Source organism: Ursus arctos, unplaced genomic scaffold (assembly GCF_023065955.2).
Source record: "Ursus arctos isolate Adak ecotype North America unplaced genomic scaffold, UrsArc2.0 scaffold_7, whole genome shotgun sequence".
Lineage (NCBI taxonomy): Eukaryota > Metazoa > Chordata > Mammalia > Carnivora > Ursidae > Ursus > Ursus arctos.
Window position 1 is genome coordinate 50,015,221 of NW_026623089.1, and position 22,849 is coordinate 50,038,069.

At 49.0% G+C, this 22,849-nt stretch overlaps 1 protein-coding gene across 4 annotated transcripts in view; it reads left to right on the forward strand.

Moving 5' to 3' along the window:
- The first annotated feature begins 12,008 nt into the window (after positions 1-12,008).
- The window catches only part of DUSP29 (dual specificity phosphatase 29), a 32,786-nt gene continuing 21,945 nt past the window's right edge, over positions 12,009-22,849 (forward strand). The window contains exons 1-2 of one of the 4 annotated variants that reach the window (XM_044386211.3): positions 12,109-12,188; positions 22,683-22,760. Coding sequence is in view for 2 of the 4 variants with exons in the window: in XM_026504002.4 (XP_026359787.3) it covers positions 12,025-12,188 (164 nt within the window). In the remaining 2 variants the exon portion in view is untranslated. Of the gene's footprint in view, positions 12,189-12,558; positions 12,667-22,682; positions 22,761-22,849 lie in introns of those variants that run through there. The other 3 variants (XM_044386210.3, XM_026504002.4, XM_044386207.3) reach the window with 3 other exon arrangements.

Genomic DNA, 22,849 nt, shown 5'->3' on the forward strand with positions numbered 1-22,849 from the left:
TCCTCCATTTCCTCCCCCACGGGGGGTGGGGAGGGCAGCCACAGTATGGGCTCTGCAGCCACTGGGGCCTTGGGAAAATCTGGTTTGAGGAAAACTCAAAGGGAAATACCCACCCCGTCCCTACCCAGGTACTGCCTTACTGCCAGCTGGCGGGCAGGAGGGACCAGCTCCCAGTATTCTCCCTTTCCTCGGCTCACTCTGCTCTTCCCGGCTTATTCCCCCAGACTCTGCATTAACTTCCTTATCGATGCTTCTTGAGTGATGTGATGTCTGGTCAGCCTGGTCCTCTCTCTTCGGGAGCTGCTAGAATTTTCCCTGCTCTGAGATTTCCTATACCCCAGCTCCTATCTCAGGGCCTTTCATCAGTCCATCTGTGTGTCCTCCCTCCCTTGAAATCCTTCCCTTTTCACATCCCTGTACAGGTATTCGGGCTTTGCCTCCTATATCTTCTAGGCCTAAAATGGGGCTCCTGGGACCCACAACTGGGACCCCAAAAGACTAGCTATCAAGCTTCCCAGGACTCTGGTTCAGTGCTGCTGGCTGCTAGGGCCATCCTGACTTTGGTAGTGACTGGGGATGAGGGTTGCGGCTTAGGCTGACATGAGAAAATTCATAAATAATTTAGTACATGTTGGTTTTCCCAGGATCATGTGCATGCTTTAAAAGGAGTGCTGGGGAAGGTGTTGGTTTTACTGGAATGATGAACTAGCTGACAGGGGAACTACTAAGGGGAAACTTACGGGAGAGGTGAGGGGATGCTTCTAGTTCCTTTTGGAACACACATCACAGATGAAGATAAGCCCTCTGTACCATCCATGCAAGGCCCCCATCAGGCCAGTACCGGCATGTATTCCTTGCTCGGGTATTCCCGGTATCACACGCTCTCTACCATATGGCTCGGCTGTCCTAGCCATAGATGGGTGCATCAGGACGGGCACCTGGGCACAGGCTTCTCCTTGCTCCCAATATTCTCCCCTTTTGGTAAAGAACTTCAGTTATGAGCTGGCTGGCAACGTACCCAGCTAACATAGAACGTCCCAACCTCCCTTGCTGGTAAGTGTGGCCACGTGACTACATTCTGGGGATTAGGATATAAGTGGAATTAATGTGTGGAACTCCCGATAAATCTCTCTAAAGGGGGAAGGGGAGTGCCCTTTGATTTCTCCTCTTCACGGTGTTGCCTGAAGTGGGAGGAGCATTGGCTCATCCTGGACTGCCTCTGCCTCCACGTTTCCTTTACGAAAGAAAGAAATGCTTATCCTGTTGAAGCCACTATTTTTCAAGTCTCTGTTACTTGCAGACAAACCTGGCCTCAACTGTTAAATCTCCTCACCCACAAGAAGCCAGAAGTCTGTGGGGTGGTCTAATGTGGGAGGCTGCCCCCATGGGTGCTCTTTCTTGGACAAGACTGCTGACCCAATGAGGTCCTCTCTTTTGGAGAGTTTGAGTGAGAGACGGTAGCAGGATGGGTGGGAAGCTACCCCGAGAGAAGTCAGGAAGCAGGAGCCATAATGTAGCGGTGTCTCGAAGTAGAGAAGCAGAGGGAATCAGCTGGTAGCTACGAGAATATCAGAAGCCAAACGGGGCAAAGCCAAGTTCACTGAAAGCCAGAGCCATGGGATGAGGAGCAGCCTGTACTTGACGAGACCCCAGGCTAAGCTGGTCACCGGAGTCATGGTATAGCCTGGGGGGCATTCCCATTCTCCAGGAGAGCTTGTTTTCAAGTGTATTCTTTCAGTGAATCTCTGAGGTCACATGATTTTAAATCTATCTTTTAGGCTGAAAGAACGTCATCTATTCATTTCATGAACTTCAATCGGACCACAGGCACAGCCGGGCAAGAATGAGTCCTTTTGGCAGGACAATGGGTCAGTGGATTCAGGACTGTCCCAGAATGACCACCACACAGAGGTGCCCAGCTGACCTGCCTCACTCTCAATCCAGCTTTGTCCCTCCTGAGAAGTAGCCGTGTGTCTCGCCACAGCGACCGTAATAGATATCACTACCACCAGCAAGCTGAGCTGCCTGGGGCGGAAAGGGAGTGACGGCAAGAACAGGAACCTGGGGTATATGCGGACTGGGGTTTTCACTCAGACTCGTCCTTGAACCGCCTGTGTGAGCCTGAGCAGTTAGCTGACCCCCCTGAACCTCACATTTCTCAAGTGTAAAACCAGGGAGGATAAGAGCATCACACAGGTCTGTGGGAGGAGGAAAACCAGCACCGAGTACATAGTAGGTGCTCAACAAAAGCTTGAGTTTCTTTCCTTCCAGGGGGTTGGGAAAGAAGATCCGGGTCTCCATCCTTCCTGAACGGGGAGGGTGAGAGGGTCACACAGACCCCAAGAGACATGCAGTCTTTTCCTGCAGCTTCCCAGAACAGCAATGGGGCACAGTGTGGCGGTCACACCCAGTCTGTTTCTAAAAGGCCATCATCTGGATTTAGTTTCGCATTCTTCAAAATAAATGTGTATGATTTATAAACTTTTGCCAAGCAGTTTTACACACATAACAGGCTCTGCATTCGATTACAGGTTTCTTAAGTATGGTTGTAAACTTACATTAGGCGATTAGACTGTAATGACAAATGCAGCCCTCTTACATAAAACCCCAATTCTCCAAACAGTAGAATATTTGCTTAATGAAAAGAGTTTTACAGGCTCTCTGGGCTCCCAGCTCATCTTTATTCTGGTCCTTAATTTAGAGAAAAAGAGAAAAATTAAATGTCACACACACACACACACACACACACACACACACACACACACACACACACAAGCATGCACCTCCTCATTTTTTCAACAAAAACTCTGATGTGGTCTGGCCAAAGTCTATGAGTATTCATGCACACACACAAACACAGACACACATACATACACACGCACATGCGTGCACACACACACACATTTCTGAAGGAGGCTTATGAGAAAAATCTGGAATGTCTTGGAATTTTGCTTCTTTTCAATTATAGCTTAATAAAAATGTCCTCATAAAAATTCTAGGTAAGCAACCACTTTGCCAGCAGGATGGGGCTACCCACATCCCAGGGAGGCCTGGCTGGTGAGATTGGGGGGTGAAGGGCAAGAAGCCAAAGGTGGCTCCTTCACCATCCCTCTGCCCCCCGTCCTCAAACACACATACTACACACACAGTGAATTCCTCTAAGGAATCAGGAATAGCCTATGCTAGGAAGGAGGTGGAGGGAAGCTTTCGTTCTGAAGCCCCTCTAAGTCTGTCTAGACAAGAGGCCAGCAGGGGCTAAGCCTTATTTGGGGCATAATATTTTGAAAATTATACAGCTGTGTTTTTCATTGCTCTCTGCCATAGCCAAGTTCCCTAGAAGTAGAAGTACCAGAGAAAATATAGGACACCAGTTAGATTTGAATTTCAGATAACCAACAATTTTTTGGTATAAATATGTCCTAAATATTGCAGAGAACATACTTATGCTAAAAATTTACTTGTACATCAGTCAACCCTACCTGGAAGTCATTTTGTCAGTATGGCCCCAGAGAAATGGGAAAGGAAGGCCAAATCCTTCCAAATCCAAAGGAGGAGGCCCAGAGGATGTTCTGGTAAGAAAGGAAAAGAAGTGGATGGTTAAAGAAGAAGACCGAGGAAGGGGAGCTGGTGGTGAGGCCTACAGCTGGTGGTGACCTCCATTGTGAAAGACAGTGTCCCAGGGACAAAGTGAAAAGTGGGGCGCTTTACTCTTTCGGCATCTGGAAGAAATAATTTTGTCCAACATCAGCAGCAGCCAGGCTCAAGGGGCCCCACACCATCCAGACCCCCTCCCCACTTTGCCTCTTACAGTAAACCTTGAGGTACACCCATAATCCATGTTGGGGAAGAGAGAATTCTGAGGGCTTGAGCTTTTAACTGGGAAAAAGACTGAGATATTATTATTTAGCAAATGAAGTGTCCTGAATTCCCAGCAGGGGGGATGGGGCTTGTGGGGGAGATTAGATGAGCTAATGGAAAATAAATGTGCCTCACTTTTCTTGCATATCCCAGCGAAAAGAAGAGCAGCAACAAGAGGGCAGTGACATCATATATCTTGTTGTCATTTTCCCCTCAGTTTCTAGAACACTGCCTAGCACACAGTAGGTGCTCTATGGGGATGGGCAGAGTGAGTGAATTTTGAACCCACTGTAACCCAGACTCCCTGCAGTGATGAAGGTCTCTCTGGGTCTGGGCTGTACTCTCTCCCCAAGACTGGCCTCAGAGACAGTCTGAGACGATGTGCACAGACACCAAAGGAGTCCCAGACTAGTAAAACACGAACTTCTTTCCTAACTCCATCCATCAGCACCTTGCGCAGGGATAAGTTACGTCATCAGGGTCAGAAAGCCGTTATTGAAAGAGCCACAATACTACTTCCATGCCGGCGCCTGTGTTGGACACTGGATGTTGTTCATTTATTCCTGAACACGCACACCCCTCACAGTCAAAGTTACGAGGCGACACTTCATGATCTACCATCAAACACACCTAGAGTCCGACTCCTCACACACTGCCCCCACCATCCTTGACCAGACCACTGGCATCTCTTGCCTGAACAACCAGAAGAGCCCCTCCCTGGTTCACCTTTTGCTTTCCACATCCCATTCCCCACATACCAGTCAAAATGTTCTTAAACATGCAAATTAGATCATGCAAGCATCCTCCCTAGAATAAAATCCAAACTCCTTTACCGTGGCTGCAAGGCCCTGCGGTCATAGGGTCTCTCATCTGCTAATACTCTCTCCCTCGCTCTCTGTCGAGCAACCACACTGGCCTTCAAACGCATTAGAGCAGGTTACTGTAACACACACTCCAAAACGCAATGGCTTAAAGGGACAGCTGTTTATTTCTCTCTCACATCACTGTACAGAGGTAGGTGGGCAGTCCAGACAGGCAAGGGGACTTGGCTTCAAGAGGCCATGTAAGGACCCAGGTTCCTTCCACCTCATTGCTCTGCCATCTCTGAGAGTGTTGTCCTCGTCTGGTGGGTTGAGCACCTCTGTATTCTATGGCTCCCCAGGTGCTTCAGCTTTACTTATTTGTTCCCGTAACCCCACTCACACTCTGCATGGAATCCCTTCCTTAACATCTTTTCATGTAAACCGTCCCCGATGAATTCTGTCCTTTTTGGACTGTGATTGATCAGGGTACACGAGGGGTCAAAGTCAATCCCTTCCTAAAATTGAGCTCACTCTGGCCGATAGGATTTGCTCAAGGAACCTGTCATGACTAAATTATTATGGGTTGGCCAATGCCTGTCATTGAACAAAAATGTCCATGACAGTATGAGGTAATATTACTCTCAGGGCAACATTTATTGAGTGACTACGCGGTTCACGGATGACCAGCATATGATCATGTGACACTCCCATTCGGCCTTCTTCACCCAGTGCCAAAGTGGGTCTTCTCTGAGCATTTTTACTGAGTCTCCTGGCTCTTCTGGGCAGCACATGGCCCTTGTGCACCCCATCACAGCCGTCACTCACTGAATTCACCCCAGGCAGGGCCTGATTTCCAGCCTCCCTGTTCTGCCACCTGCTTCTAGAACAAAGTCTGGACACAGAGTAGGGTACCACCTCAGTCAATGTCTGCTAAATCCACAGGAAGATTTGGGCTCCCAACAGTTTGTTAATTCAAGCCTTTTTAAGGACTGCTTCATCCTTCCAGTGAGCAGTAACATGATTAACCAGAGTTGAAGGAGAGTGAGGAAAAGAACAGCAGTGACTAGTATGTGTTGGTTGCTTCTTCCAAGCCAAGAGCTTTACATACATTATCTTATTTAACTTGCTCACTAACCCTATAGGTGAGGTCCTGTTAGCATTTCCAATGCACAAACTCAGAGAAGTTAGGGGACTTGCACCAGCTCAGAGCTAAGTGGCAGGGGCAGGATTTGAACTCAAGTCCTCCTGTTTTGCAAGCACATGCCCTTCACTCTTCTGCTCTCCTGCCTCCCACACACGAGTAACCACACTGTCAAGCCTCATCAATGTCACTTGGATGCACTAACAGGCCGTGAAGAGGAAAGTGCCATCTATCTGCGAAATAAACAGTCCTGACACGAAGACAGAGGTGCTAATAGAGACACAATTTACCCATTTGTCGAGGTCACTGACAGACTTGAGTGCGGCTCAAATGGCATTTAACCTCCCGGGAAAGGGAGGAGTTTGGGGGACCCCTGCCACTGCCCCTGCCCTGGGTCCTAGGGGCTCCAGAGCCCCCCAGCAGGAGGCTGGCAGCAGGCACTCCCAGTGTTTTGACAGCCAGGGAGATAAAGAGGTATCGATTTCAGAGAAACATCCTCGGCCCTTAGACCTTCTCTCCAAACACAATGTCCTCACATCGCTTCACTATCAGAGTCAAGAGTGACAGCTTCACAACAGATGTGGCACGGCCAGCTGCCAGCAAACTCCGGGCAAACCACAGAAACCTCTAAGGCACCCACACCACAGGCTTCAGGACCTGGGGACGACTCATGCTGGGAGTAGGGAAGGTCTGCGGTCATCCAATGGGAAGGAGGCAGGCCAGGCCTGGGCAGAAGGACAAATGGAAGTCCCCATTCCATATTCCCCTCCCCACACCGACGTGGCTCATCCTCAGTGATCTAGACCTGGACTGTCTAGTAGGCAAGCCATCAGCCCCGCGGGGCTACTGAGCACTTGCAGGATGGCCAGTCCAAATCGAGGCGTGCTGCAAGCATAAAATACAGATTTCAAAGACTTTGTCTGGAAAAAAGAATGTCAAGTATCTCAATGATTTTTCATATTGATTACATGTTGAAATGATAATATGTGGGGTATAGTCAGTTAAACAGGATATTTTATTAAAATTAATTTCACCTGTTTCTTTGTACTCTGTAATGTGGCTAGTAGAAAATTTTGAATTGCATACATGGCTTGCGTTATATTTCTGCTGGACCGCGCTGATCTGAAGGATCAAAAATAAAATGCAAGCGAATTCGAAGTGAACCAACGTAAATATTTTTATCAAAATGTAAAGTAAGTGAAAACAGTAAAAAACTAAAATTACTTCCATGTAGATTTTCAAAAGGGTTCTTTTTCTAAAACATTAGAAGTTTCTATTAAAAATAAAAGGGAACACAGAGTTATTGAATATCAAATTTTTAAATCAAAATTACCTAAATGAACCTGAAAGTCTTCACCGACTTCTTTGAAAGGTCTTCTAAACTACTGTTATAAAAGTAAAATCATTAAAAAAATAAAAGAAAATCCTTGATAATTCTAGTTGTCAATGTAAAGAATTGGAATTATGCTTCACACTTATTACATCTGGACCGACCTAGGTATGCCCGAAAGAATAGTCTGAATCGTTTAGTACACCAACATCTTCTTCAGCTGTCCTGTAACAGCTGTGAATATCCGACACTGATTCTGGACCCGCTCCAGAACCCCGGAGTAGAGCACGGGGACACTGTGGGCGCTCACCGCTACCAGCTTTTTGTACTGGGTGGACCACTGGTTAGCCGACTAAGCCGTCTTCTCCCTCACCGAAGCACTTCCACAGCTCAGATCCTCCCCACACTCCAAGCTGAGCAGCAAGCAACACAACCCACCAACGCGCACGGAATTCAAACTCGGTTACCTTTTGTTCTGAGGACCCAGCGCAAGACTGGTATTAATCACAAAAGTGGCCAGAACTTCCTGTCACACTTGACCAGTGCCGAAAGCCAGATCCCAAGGGAAAGAGGCGCCCATGTATTTTTTTTTTTAAAGATTTTATTTATTTATTTGAGAGAAAGCACACACACGAGTGGGGCGGGAAGGGGCAGAGGGAGAGGGAGAAGCAGACTCCCCACTGAGCAGGGAGCCCTGACTCTGGCTCCATTCCAAGACCCCAAGATCATGACCTGAGCCGAAGGCAGACACTCAACTGACTAAGTCACCCAGGCGCCCCACCCATGTATCCTTTTTATTTCTAAATTTACATATAGCAAAATCACTCCTTTTGGTTTTACGGACAAATGCACTTAGTTGTGTAACCATCACCGCGACGAAGATACGCAACAGTTCCAGCGCCCCCCAACATTCTTACCAAACTATATCATTGGGTTTTTGTTTGTTTTTAGCCGTTCTAATGGGTATGTAGCAGCGTCTCAATGATTGTACGTTTGTGATATGCAAGGACCTCTAAAAAACCTCAGGGCAGGGCCTCCTGTTTCCAGGGTCTACAGATATTATTGTCTAGGGAAGTAAAAAAGTTCCCCTTTTGGGTTGATGACATAGCCAGGAAAATGCCTTGGGGAGGCTTTTGAATGAGAGAGGGAGGCCCCAGGCTTACTCAGTCTGCTTGGGAGGTTGAGACTGAGAGGGAGCACCTGTTCGGCACAATCAGAAGGGACGAGGAATCTGGAGCCCCTTGAAAGACTCAGCTCGAGAGAGGTAGGTGGGAGACCAAGAATGGGAAAGGAAATCTGTGGTAGCACCTACAGAGAGGAGCCTCATGGACAGGGCAAGGACGGGGACAGAAGTCTGTGGAGGGAGAAATTCCCTGGGGAAGGGGCCCAGCCAACAGTCTCCTTAGAACAGGAGGCTAGAGATGGAAGTTGTCTCCTGCTTTGTGCCACGGTCCCTTCTGCCTCACACAATGGCACTGGGTGGATTGTTTTTTGCTTTGCTTTGTTTAACGTGAAAGGAGAGAGAGACCTCTGGGAGAGCAGAACGCTTATGGTCATCAGACGACACACATCGGTTATGGAGATGTGCCCTTGGCCCTCTCCGGGTGGAAGCCCTCTTCCCTGGGCTCAAGCTGGATTCAGTGTCCACATAAACTCAGGTATCCACAGAGCACTTGGAGCCTCTGGATCTTTTGGACTCAGGAAAGTCATGTATTAGTCAAATCTCATGTATCGATTTCCTATTGCTGCTGTAACAAATTCCCTCAAATTTAGTGGCTTAAAACAACACATGTATTATCTTACAGTTCTGTAGGTAGGAAGTGTGACGCGGGTCTCGCTGGGCTAGCATCAAGGTGTTGGCAGAAGAGCCTTCCTTCTGCAGGTGCTGGGGGAGAATCCATTTCCTTGCCCTTTCCAACTTGGCTGTGGCCCCTCCTTCCATCTTCAAAACCAGCAACGGGGAGTCGAATCCTTCACACACTGCATCACGCCAGCCTCCCCTGCTGCCTCTCTCTTCCGCTTCTTAGCACCTTTGTGATTACACTGGATCCACCTGAATGATCCAGGACACTCGCTCTATTTTAAGGTCAGGTGATGAGCAATCTTCATTCCATCTGCAACTTTAACTCCCCTTTGCCTTGTAACATGATATGTTCACAGGTTCCAGGGATTAGGACATGGACATCTTTGGCTTAAGGAGTGCATTTCTTCTACCGCACCTTGCCACTGGACACAAGTGGGATTCTGATCCAGAGAAGTTGGCGCAAAGAGCAGTGTCTACCTGTATCTGAAAGTGGAGAAAGTATGGGAGATTCTGGGGAAAAGTTTGCTTGTGAAAAGCACACAGGTCAGAGAAGTGGTGGTGGGGAGAAACACATGTCAAATGCTGACAAATAAATTCCCAAGAAGCTACAATGAACGTAACAGCTGGTGCTACAGATCTTACTTTACTTACCTGCTAGTGCTGCTTGCTGATGCGCAGAATCCTGGCGGATTAACCCTGGAGCTTGGAATGAGTCTAGCCGGTGCTTACCTGGCTTGCTCCCATCCTGGCAGAATGGTGTGTTTGCTGAGTCCACATAAGACAACACTTGGGGGGGACTACCCATTGCCTGAGTTCTACCCTTAGAGTTGTGCATAAAATACTATTGTAGAGCGCCCAGTGGCTCAGTTGGTTAAGCCTCTGACTTGATTTAGGCTCAGGTCATGATCTCAGGGTGGCGAGATCGAGCTGCGAGTTGGAGTGGGTGCTCAGTGCAGAGTGGGTGCTCAGTGCAGAGTCTGCTAGAGATTCTTTCTTCCTTCTTCTCCCTCCCCCTCTGCTCCTCCCCCTCCTTGTGTTCTCTCTCTCTCTAATAAAATAAATAAATAAAATCTTTTTAAAAACTGGAGGCACCTGGGTGGCTCAATTGGTTAAGCATCTGACTCTTGATTTCAACTCAGGTCATGATCTCAAGGTTCTGGGATCGAACCCTGCATCAGGCTCCCTGCTCCGTGGGGAGTCTGCTTCTCCCTCTCCCTCTGTCCCTTCCCCCCATCCCGCTCTCTCTCTCCCTCTCTCTCTCTCAAATAAATAATCTTAAAAAGAAAAGAAAATGCTATTGTTTCCATCACAGGTCAGCCCTTCAGCTGCTAGAAGACAGACCAGATGTCTCCTGACACCACCACCACTCTTTTCTAATAAAATCTTCCTAGGGCTTCCTACAATTCCTCATAATTACTGGTGTGGTTTTTCCACACTTCCCTAGTCTTCTCACCCTCTTTTGGGCATACTTGAATGTGTGAAGGATTGGGGCATATGGGATGTGGGGAGGGGGTCGCCACAGTCTTCTGATCAAGTGCATGTAGGGTCTACTCTAATGCAGGGATAATCCAGCAACCCACCTAATTCTTTTCTTGCCTTTATTTACTTGAATATCCCTCCTAGACAGTGTGAAATATTACCTCCCACTCTTATCAATCATCTATCTATCTCAGATGTCTTCAGATATTTGATTTTTGTCCCCTGCTGAACCTATATCTTCAGAGGCCCCTTTTGCTTCCTGAACCCTTGACTAGGGCTGGGGTTAGGGCAGGGGCTGGGACTGGCCCTTCAGGCGCCTTAGCTAGACAGAAATCATTCTCCAACTTTTGACAGTTCCAGCATCTCCATCTCCTTCCGTTCTCGGGGTAATTGCAGAAGAGCCTTTGACCCCGCTGCTCTGACTCCAGCACTTGGCAGTGAGGACACTTGGACCCTCACATTTTGACCTTATTATGCACTCAGGTCCTGAGTCTGTGCCTTGTGAATATTCTTTGTACCAAGAAATCAATACAAGCTAAGCGTTTCAGCAGTTTCACAATGAAAGATACTGGTAGAAATAATCACCCTAAATAAAACTGGTAGTAGCTAAACATGCCAATTGTGAGGAAGAGCTGAGTTGCTGAATACAAAGTTGCAGTGGACAATATAATCACCCCAGCATAAGAAGGCTTCGGTAAGTGAAGCATATGGGGAGACTGGTGACCCCGTTACCTTCCCCCTGATCCTTCACACTTTAAAGTAAGCCCAAAAGGGGGTGCCAAGGATGCGGAAGGATAGAAGAACACCTCATCCACTACAAGGAACTGTAGGAAGCCTTGGAAAGATTTTAATAGAATATTAGAGGAGCCTTGACAAGACGATGGCCCTCAGCACTAAAAAGAGAGATCATAGTAGCAGGGCATGAGAGGGGGCTCCTGGGGCAAAGAAGCCTAGAACCAAAGAGGCAGGAGGTTGAGAGAAGGCACCACCAAGAAGAGAGACCTGGGAGTGACTTTTAAATTGGAAACATTTCTGGGCCTCCTCGTATCATTTTTAAATGTTTGCCAAGTGTTTTCCATACTTTATTTCATTTAACCATCCTAATCACAAGAGGACAGCATTATGATTATTTTCCCCACTGAAGCCCAGAAGGGTTGGACACTTGCTGGAGGTCTCACATGAAATGACATGATGCAAATGAACCCAAGCTTACAGAGTCTCTGTCTGCTGTGTTTCACGGATTGCCCCCCACACTGCAGCATCCCTTCCCTCTACCTCCCCAGAGACAGCTGCCCAAACTTCTGGAAAAGACTGGAGTGGAGAGTCCTTCTCCAGTCTGGGTGCTCCCAACCTTCCCACACGCTCTGTGTTGGCTGGCAAACCTCCCATTCCAGCTGTTCTGGACCAAAGCCCAGGGCAGGGCCCCACGGACACCTGTCCTCGTCCATCCCAAGAAGACAAAGCTGGGAAATCCCCTTGCCTGTCCCCGCCCTGGGCGGCCATGTGTCCTGCCTCTGTCACTGGGCCAGGGACAACTATGTGGGCTGCAGGTACAGGGCTCCCAAAGTCAAGGGTTTCAGGTCACACTGGCACATCATTTTGCAAGCAGATGCCACGGGTCTCTTCCCAGACTGGGCAGCAGGCAAGGTCAGCGTCAGCAGATCTGACCCTAAAAATAGGCTCTTGGATGCCAGTGGAGGTGGCCGGGTGTGCGGCTGCCACCCACCCCACAGACCAGCACCTCCTGACCCGGCCAGGCCCCAGCGCACACAGGTAAGGCCCTTTGGCGGGGAGGCTGACACCTCTCGGGTCCAGTCAAGTTTTTTGGGGGCCTGGGTGTGGGGGTTGGAAGACCCCTTTCCACTTTGTTTCTAGAGTGGCAGAGAACAGCTGATATCCTTTTAGTATGACAGGTTTCTTGTTGCCCCATCTTTCTCTAGAGGCTCCATAGAATATTCTCAACTTTCCTCCTTCTCAATCTGAGCTTCCAGTTCAATGACCATTTCTCACGGATAATCGGGTGGGTCACAGCCCCGCGGACCTTGTGAGGCATTGGATGCCCTGGATCACATATCATTTCCCAGCTAGGTTCTGCATTTGTCCATTTAGCCAGCAGAGGGGAGAGGAATCTCAGCGGGAGGGGAGAGAGAAACACTGTAGGCTGTCTCATCGTGTGTGTGGAGCAGCACGAATTACAAATATAAGACTCAGAATCCCAGGCAGGAGAACTCTTTCTGTGTTCTGGATAATGGTAAGCATTATTTGGAAAGAGTCACTATTTTTAAAGCTTTTCCCAGTCCTGGCGGGTGGACGAGGATGGGGATGACTGCCCTGGTAGAGAAGGGGAGGCTGGGTCACCAAGGGACAGAGCCACTTGACCAAGACAGCAGCATGTGTGGATAAGAAGGTGGGAAGCCATCCTGCATCTCAGACCAGGGCTCTCCCTGTAGACCCTGGTGCTCTTGTCCTGCGGCCCAATGGCTCCTCATGGGCCTAGAACCCGAGAGCCATGGGAAGTGGGGGGCTCTGACGGTTCAGGAAAGCTGAAAACATTCCAAGGGAAAAGGCTCCCAAGTAAGAAGGGAGGGGGCATGAGGCGCGTGCGTGGGGAGGCCTCCTTACTTCAGGCCCCAGCACCCGAGTGTCCCTGGTACTTGGTATTTGTTCCGTTGCCCTGATCTTCCGTTTGTGGGCCCTTCTTGTTCTATTCATGAGAAAATCATTTTGGTCCCACCAATGACATTTATAAACAATACTTGAAGGGCTTCTGAGCTGAGATATGTTCAAGAAAAGAGCCTTGGGCCTAGGTTTAGGGGGTGGGATGTGGGAGAGGGTCTGAGGAATTCGGGGGCTCTTCAGGGGCAAAAGCACATCTGTGCTAAGGGTGACAAAGGAGGCCACGGTTCGCCACCACCTGGGAAGCTGGAAGCCCATTTCAGTCCTGGGGCATCAGTGGGTTGGGGAGACTCTAAGTCCTGGCTGAGGGTGGAGTTCCTGTGGCCCTTGTCTACCCCACAGGAGATGAGGAGCACAGCAGGGACACTGAGGCTGGAGGCCTGGCTGTAACCCTGTAACCCTGCCGAGGCCCAGCTGAGTCCACCTGGGGAGGAGGCCACCTGCCCTCCACACAGCCGGGGTCAGCTCTGCACAGCCTTATGAGTCTGTACTGTTTCCTGGTACTGATGACGTATCAGGCACGGTTCCAAAAGCTTTCCTTATAAGTATGAACCCGTTTACTCCTCAGACCTGGAACAGCCCTGTGAGGGAGGTACGTCCTCATCTCCATTTTCAGATGAGGAAGCTGAGACACAAAGGAGTGGAGAGGTTTGTCCGCGTCACACAGCCCAGACAGTAGTAGAGTGTGCCTTCGAGTAAGCTGGCATAGGACTGTGCTCTGGGGCCCCTCCGTGGGGTGGGGGCAGGGGTGACATCGTACTCCCCTGCTTCCCTTGATGCCTGAGCTCCAACCTGGGCCTGGCCCCCAGGGAACAGCCACTCCGGGTCGTGGTGCCAGGGGTCACGGCTCCGCTCGTCCTCAGCAGCCTGACTCCAGAGCAGACGGTGTTTGAATTTTCGCCTCCAGGGACCCCTGATGGTCTGGACCCCCTACTTCCACAGTAAATAGAGGGTCAAGTGTCATAGCAGCCTGGCATGGCCACCAGATGTCAACAGGCTGGAGAGAGCCCTTTCTCCTCCTCCCCAAAGCCTTGCTCATACTTTGCACATGAGCAAATGAGCCCCATCATCCATAGGAAGATGTTCAGGCCTTTTTATGCCCCAGCCCATCACATCCTCCAGAAACCCTCGGCCCTGGCCAAACGGCTCTCCCTACTATTCCCTACTTCCGGCTCAGAACTTAGGTCCCAGCACAATTGGGAATTCCCCATCCGGCCTCCCCACTGCTTCCTTATCCCCTTTCGGGGAACATTTTCTGAGCCCCATCGATGTGCCAAGGACTTATACCATCTCATTTAGTCCAACAACCAGTGAGGTGGATATGATCCCCATTCTACAGATGTGGAAGCCAAAGCCCGGGTTTGTTAGACTCCAAGGCCAGCGAGAGCTCTTCGCACGACTGCACAGCACTCTGGGATGCACATTAGGGAAGGAGGCACAAAAATGAAGGGCCCAGGCCTGCCCTCAGGAGTGCAAACCCTGGGACCAAGAATACAGCGACCTTCTACTGACACGGGTGGGGGTGCCTGGCTGCCTGGGTGGAGCCCCAGCCATACCACTTGGTGTCCTGTTACTAACTCTGACCTTCATTTTGCTCGGCTGTGAAGTGGGGGCAGCTAGTCACTGTCTAACAGGTTGGAGAGTAGATTATCACGGGGCACACGATACAGGTAACAACTGTATGATTATTTCCCTGGGGCCTGCCAGGCCTTGATTACTCAGTGAGCTTTCGTGGAGCTTTAAGAAGTGAGTGCTTGGCCCAAAGCCCTCCCAAGGCCCAGAGCCACCTCTGCACAGTACCGAGACAGGCCTAGTGAGTAAGCCTAGACGGGGAAATGGAGAGGTGGCAGGCCCATGGTGAGGGCCGCATCCCCACCATCTACCCCAGCTCGTCTTTTCCCCATTCACTGAAGCCTCGTGTCCTGGGGTGACGCACAGTGGGAAATAGCTCTTGGGAGTTGTGGGCTAAGAGGCCATCTTTTCCTGAATTCACGAGCTGTGAAATCTCCTGCACTATTTCCACACAACCTCAGAGAAGGCAAAAGCCCAGCCACTTAGGAGTCAGGAACCACAGCTGGCCTGGTCAGACGTCATGGTCTCTTGTCCCCTGAGCCAGAGCCTCTTCTCCCCCACCAGGGTCCAGGCCGCAGAGGTAGAGTCCATCCCAGCCTGCTCCCACGTCTGAGGAGGAAGCCGAGTGTGGGCCTCCAGCCTCCTCATTGTTTCTGGGAGGCTCAACTCTGCCAAACCAAGATTGGGGACATCAATTAGGAGTTCATAAACTACCACCCTGAAGTGCTTTGAAACCATTTGAAGAGTTAATCAAACAAGTTATGACATCAACACCATCACAGAAGGAATATTAAATTACCTCTTTAAATGAAGGTTTTTCTGTTTTTTTAATAAAAGGATTTTCTATTAATTCACATAATTGCCTCCTGTTAACATGCTTGCCAGAATCCAAAAGAAAAAAAGTCCGTTAAACTTGGATGTGTTGGATACGTTAGGAATTAAATTATAGACAACAAAAAATTCCCCGGGTTTTCACATCGAGGTTTTAATTTTTTAAAAATCCGCAACTTTTCCTAGTTGGGATCGTTTTTATGGGTTTGAGATGCGTAAAGACAAGCACTGACTTGCAGTAAATTAAAAGTATGTTTATTTATATACGTACATGGCTGCCAAATTCCAGCCCTTCATATACCCCAGCAGAAGGCATTACTCTCCTAATAGAGTAACTTATCCAACCACAGTAACATTTTTACTTTCCCTCTTCTTTCAAGGCACATTCCAAGCCCAACTTGGGTGGTGTCATGGAAGAAGTTTGGTGTACATGCATTTAAATACAGACTAACTTGCCCCCCGAGATCCCGATGCACTAGGAAGGTGAATACCCAATGTACGCATACGCACAGATACCAGAATGACTTCAAAGGGAGAGGAAATTGTTTTAAACTTACTTTAGAAACTGCTCTACTAGACCAAAAACTTCTAGAGATCTCTCTGGCCCTGGCCATAGTGGGTGCTTAACAGAGGGATGTGTGAGGAAAGGCTGGGGGTGGAGGGCAGGGCCAGGCCTAACTTAAGAGGTGAATTCAAAAAGAAAACGAGGCCACTCCTCATGCCCATTTGTGACCCCCCGGAGCACCCCTGATGTTGGCTGACTTAGGCTAAAGCAAGACCAGGTAAGGCAAGTCGAGGATGTTGGCTTGGGCACCAGGGGGCAGGGAAAGGGTGCTGCCCTCTTCGCCTGCGGTCTGTCTCCAGTCAGAGGGGAAGGAAGTTTCCCTCAGAGGTGGATTTACCCCAAAGCTTCAGAACCCCACATTTACATGGGCCTCTTCCAAGGCCCTATACCTATTTTGTTTCCCTTTCCTTTTCCTATTTATTTATGTATTTATCAGAGAGACAGCACAAGCAGGGGGAACGGCAGGCAAAGGGAGAAGCAGGCTCCCCACTAAGCAAGGGCCCGATGTGGGGCTCAATCCCAGGACCCCAGGATCATGACCTGAGCCGAAGGCAGAGGCTTAACTGACTGAGCCACCCAGGCGTCCCTAGAATGACCTTCTGGCATGACGTAGGCCTGGCTTTGCTACCAGAGGCCTCAAGGAGGGCATGCTCCCTTTGGGGAGCTCACACCTACTGGGAGGGCACCCAGTACCATGTGAGATGTAAGGACCACCTGGCCAGGCCTCGTCCTGAGGGTCACCTGCCTATGCCTTAGCCCGCAGGTTTACGGGGAGCATCTACTTTGTCCAGAACAATTCTGAAATAGAACTTTCACGGGCTTCCCCCCCACCCCCACCCCGCTTCATATACTCAAGTGATACGTGTTCAACACAGGAAGTTTAGAATACAGCATTCCTTAAAAAGAAGAAGAATCACATACAATTCCATCCTCCTAAGATAAGCATATAGCCAGTGTTGACTATTTTCGTGAATACTGTACATGCTTCATAAACTTGTGGTCTCTTCTCTCTACCTGCTCAAGCCTCTTTCCCTTTGATTTCTCAAAACCACTGCCAACGTCGCCGCCATCTGTTGCGTCTAACAGTTTCAAGGTTTAGGGTGACAAAGGGCTGCCATAGCCTTAGGGCACTGCCCAGTTCAGCACTGGGAGTCCCCGTTCTCAGCAGAATGGGGTGCGCTGGACACTCCACACCTGGCTGTCTGCGGCCCACGTCCTCCCTCCCTTCCCTCCAGCAGGGTCCTTTGCCCCTTTGGGGAATGTTCTAGGAGGCTCAGAACTCCCCTTGCTTCCTTGGACAGAATAATTTAGCTCTTTGTTTCGCGCTGCCATCTTCCCGGTCATACTTCAGGACTTACTATTTTCTCAACCAAAGGGTCCTCAAATGGTATTTTTTGTTGAGCAGGAGGCCTGTTCTGTGGCTCGCATTCCATGGTTACCTGGTCAGTCTTTGCAGGCTCAAGGGTCTACTTAGAGATTTAATTTTCCCCCTGAAATAAATAACGCATCTCTCCGCCTGGCTTCTCCCAGCCTCCCCTTAGAAAGACTTCAGGTTGGGTTTTCGTTTATTTGTTTTTATTTTTTTAATTTTTTTTTAAGATTTATTTATTTATTTACTTGAGAGAGAGCATGCACGAGCAGGAGGGGCAGAGGGAGAGAATCTCAAGCAGACTCCTCGCTGAGCAGGGAGCCTGACACGGGGCTTGATCCCACGACCCTGAGATCACAGCCTGAGCCGGAACCAAGAGTCGGACACTCCATCAGACGCCCCTATTTGTTTGTTTTTAAAGCCATCTTTACCCTTCTTGTTACAGCTCCATTTCATCAAGAAGAAAGGGACACTCAAGGAGGAAGCGATGCACAGATCTGAGAGTCTTCAGGGATTGTTGGGGCTGTGAGAGCAGACAAGGGCCTCAAGCCAGTGAATGTAGGGAGAGAGGGACAGGGAGGCGGAAGGGCCCCAGGAAAGTGCCAGGTCCTGGGAGCAAGGAAGACAGAGTGGAAATCACAGATTAGAAGTTGCAGGCAGCTTCCTGCTCAGCTGTTCTGTTTGGTCAGCACAGTTTAAAAATATAGACATGGTGGGGCGCCTGGGTGGCACAGCGGTTAAGCGTCTGCTTTTGGCTCAGGGTGTGATCCTGGCGTTATGGGATCGAGTCCCACATCAGGCTCCTCCGCTATGAGTCTGCTTCTTCCTCTCCCACTCCCCCTGCTTGTGTTCCCTCTCTTGCTGGCTGTCTCTATCTCTGTCAAATAAATAAATAAAATCTTTAAACAAAAACAAAAACAAAAAAAAATATAGACATGGTGATTTATTATAAAATATGATTATTTATTTGAAGAATCCCAAAACAGAAAACAGAAAAAAAATTCTCCCAGAGTCCTGACACTTGCTCACAGCACTGACATTTTGATATTTTTCTTCTAGTTAAAAAAACAAAACTAAACTAATAAGGTGTTTTGTTTTGTTTTTACATAAAGTCAAATTATGGTATTGAAAGGACAGTTTTGAATTCATTCAAAGCCTTCCCTCATTGGTCAGGGGACACCTTTAACCAAACGTGAGCTACACCTCAAAAATTGTGAAATGGAGTCAGAATTAACAAGGGGCCCCTGTGTTAATTATTCCTGGAAATAGCACCTCGAAGTCCAGGCCACTGTTTCACAGAGGGAATGCCACTCTAGGCCTTAGTGGTCAAGTGTCACTTGGCCTCTGAATTTTCTGTGATCACAGTGTCTTCAAATGTTTTAAAATTAGCAGTAAGTGTCTTAGTTTGGTTTCCCTCCAGAGCCGACCTTGAGACCAAGGTTCGGGTTCACATTATTTGCAGGTGCACCAGGAGTGTGGTGCAGAGCGAGGTGAGTCTGGGAGGAAGGAGAGGCAGAGCGAGGTGAGTCTGGGAGGAAGGAGAGGCAGAGAGAGGTGAGTCTGGGAGGGAGGAGTCAGCACGGGGGGAGCACGAGCAGGTCACCATTCTGGGCTGCTGGGGCTGGAACTCTCTGCGGGGCCTCCAGGAGACTGTGTAGAACAGACTTCCCACTGCGGTCCCCCTGAGCGGGGAGGATGCTGGGGTGCCTATTCGCCGATGCCTGCCCCTCATTAGCAATAACTTTTGAGGGTAACTCCTCATATTTTAGGCCTGACCAGCACGAAGCCCAGAAAACACCCTCCAGCAGGGAGATGCGGGGGCTTGAGGGAGGAAGTCTTCTGTGTAGCATAAGGGGACTGACCACTTCCACAGCAGCCATCTGAGCTGAGGAATGGGACAGGGCAAGGATAGCATCTCCGTCAGCTGCCTACACGTAAACAGCAGCAGATTTCTCACAAAACTCTGGCTTTCTGACTTCTCATAAAAACATCAGATAATCTGGACTCGCCTTCCCACAGGGAAGGGCAAGCTGCTGTCCCCTTCAGGGGAGCATTGCTATCGTCACTGCCGCAGTCCCCACCACTCCCTATTCTCTCCTGCCCAAGGCCAACAGTAAGGGGGTTTTGTCTGTGTTATTCTCTAACACCCAACCCACTTCCCTCCTCTATGGTACCTGCCTGGCCCCTCCAGGAAGGAGCCTGAGTTTGCTAGCCTTTGAGGAGGAGACAGGCCAAGTAGCCTTCAGGCTGGCATTTGGTTTCCTGGGACCGAACCTTTAAATATGAAGCTGTAACAGAAACCTGGAGGCCTCTCTTGACAACCTGCCCAGCTCTCATTATGACATTTAGCCTGTGATTGATATTATGTGTGTCATTGAGACCTTGGCAGTTAATCTCTGGGTCGAATCTATGGAAACCAAACAGAACAGATTTGTCTTCCCCTTCCATTTTGGCTGTGGTCTGGGAAACAGACGCTCTCGGCTGCTCTGAGATTCAGAAATTTGGGAGCCATGCAGAGAGGGATGCACACAAGCCGCCTTCAGGATTTGGAAAGATTACAGGTCTGTGGTTTCTGGACTGTTCTGTGCTTTGTTCTCTTCCCCCATCAAATCTGCACACTGGAGGATAATAGATCCCAGAGCTCCCTCTGTGTGCCAAGCTGCTCCGGGGAGACCGCACCACTTCCTCTTCTGTCTGGAAATCCAGCCGAGGCTTTCAGCACGGAGATGGGGATGGGGATGGCTCCTTCCAAGTCTAATGAAGGAGGAACAGCCTCAGCAAGGCTGAGGTCAGCTTCAGTGATCAAAGGAGGCAGGCGGAGCTTCCAGAATGCAGTTTATGCCAGCATCTCCCTAAAATCACCTCTCTAAAGCCTCCTTTAGTGGCAGACAGGGTTGCTTGGGCTGGTTCCCGCAACAGAAGTTTCTGGCCATCCCTGGAAACAATGCCTCCCTTTGAAACTGGAAACACCAGCAGGCAGGCCCCCACAGCAGAGTTTGGGTCTGAGAACCACGGGAGACTATCCGTCCTGCACAGTGCCCGTGGCTCACCTTTGCCCCTCCTCCAGTAGCCGAAAGACTCAGTCCTGCCCACTCATTTCTGGCTGAGTCCTTATTAGCACAGGCCATATTCTCCCTTCCTCTCAGCCGTTCACTCACTCATTCCATTCATTCACTACCTGCCAGACACTGGCGCTCAAGAAATAAACACCAAGGAGCCATCGTCAGGGAGTCCCTGGGTGAGGTCATCCAGCTCTTCCCTCCTCCCAGTCCTGCACCTTATTCGGGGCTAGAGACGTGGCCTCTCCTTCATTGAGAAGACAGGAAGTATACTGAACACCTGTTATCTGTCTCTGTCCTTCTCTTGACTCACCAGCTCCTTGACTCTTCAGCCACACTCTTGGGCAATCATTGTCGATCTTCAGTGAGCATCAGACTCACTTGGGAGCTTGTGAACATACACACTCCTAGGTCCCTAGCCCCAGGCCAGGATGTAACCCAGGGATCTGTATTTCTAGCAAATGCCAGATGATTCAGACAGAGGCGGTCTTTAGATCACACTTGGAGAGAATCCCGTGAAGGGTCGCCTCTGTTGCCGCCATCCCCAACTCAGGATTTTGCAGGAGGAAGTCACAGATCCTGGCTTCCCATGATCCCCAAAGACACACAGCTAGCTAGTAATCCTTTAATCCGTCTGCTGTGAACTTAGGAGAATCCAGGCCCTCAGAGCAGTTTCAGCCCTTTCCTTTTCTTCTTAACATTTTTTAACGAAAAATATCAAAGACACATGAAGAGAAACCACAGATACCCTGCAACCACCATCCAACCCCAACCACCACCACCCATGGCCAATCCTGCCTCTTACTTAACCTCCACCACTACTCCCCACCCCAGACACAATATATTGTTACATTTTTCTAAGAATATTATTTTTGAAGCAAATCCCAGACATTATATCATTTCAGCTGTGAATATTTTGATATGTATTTCTAAAAGGTAAGGACCTATGGTATAATTTAGCTGTCCTTGGAATCTCCTGCAAATTGGTTGTGAGGTCTAGACTCTGAGGACTCTGCTAAGATTCAGGTTTTCCTTTGGCAAGACCCTCATGGCGATGGTGTATTCTCCCAACAGAAGGTCCGTAATGTCTGATTCTCTCTTCTTGGGTTGTAAACAGAGTTGACTGTCTATAACCAATCGTCCATCAGGTGTTGTAAAATGGGGCTTTCTTCCATCTTTATTATCTGGAATACTTCTATAAAAAAGCAAATTTCCCTCATCTACCCAGTAGTACAGTTTGTATCAGAAAGGGACAATAAATGCTAGATTTTTTCCCTTTACTTATCTGTCTTCAAAAGAATGAACAGATCCTCTCCATCTTCCAACAGCGAATAATGTTTTAAGTATCATTATGATTTAAATGTTTGATGCTTTTCAGTCCATTGCAGTTATTTTTATTATTCATGTTCAAATTGTCCCCTTTGACCAGTGGGAGCCTCTCTGAGTTGTGTTCTAAGTCCTTTGACATGATCCTAGTGGTCTTGGAAGCTAGCAACATCTTTTCTTTTTAAGATTTATTTATTTGAGAGAGAGAAAGACAGTGTGCGAGTGAGTAGGGGGAGGGGCAAAGGGAGAGGGAGAGAGAGTCCCAAGCAGACTCCATCCTGAATGTGGAGCCCAGCGCAGGCCTCCATCTCACAACCCTGAGACCTCGACCTGCGCAGAAACCAAGAGTCGGAGGCCTAACCGACTGAGTCACCCAGGCGCCCCACACTAGCAAACTTTTTTTTATGTTCTTCAAATCCCTGGCCTGCCCCCCCTCACTCTGCACCCCCACCTCCCAGCAGCTATTTCTTTCTCAGAAGATTAAGACCATGTGTTACAGACATCCTCAACTTACAATTCTCCTGGCCGGTAAAACAGAGATAATAATAACAATGTCTACCTCAGAGCATTGTTAAGAAGATTAAATGAGTTAATACTTGTAAAGCACTTGGAACAGTGCCTGGCGCAAAGTGAGTGCCAGATAAGTATTTGTTAAATAAAGAACACTCCCTCTCCATCACTCACCTCCATATTTCTCAGTCTTGCTGCCCTTTTCTCCTCCCCTCCAGTCTCAGCGCATAACTTCCCGTCGGGCTGTCTGAGTGTAGATGCATCAGTCACTGAGCTCAGGGAACAAATGCTGCCCAATTCCACAGCGAATTCCTTTCCTTGGGGACAATGGAAACTCTTCTCCCGTATTCCATTTTCAGAGCCTCACAGCTCTCCAAATATGCATTTTAAATCTGCAAACGCAGCTTTCCAGCTTGGAACATCTCTTCTGACCCCTGGTAAGTTAGCACGACTGCCAACCCCCTAGTGTGAGAGCTGCCAACATTGCCTTCAACTGTCCTAACACGCTGAGCAACCCTCATACAGC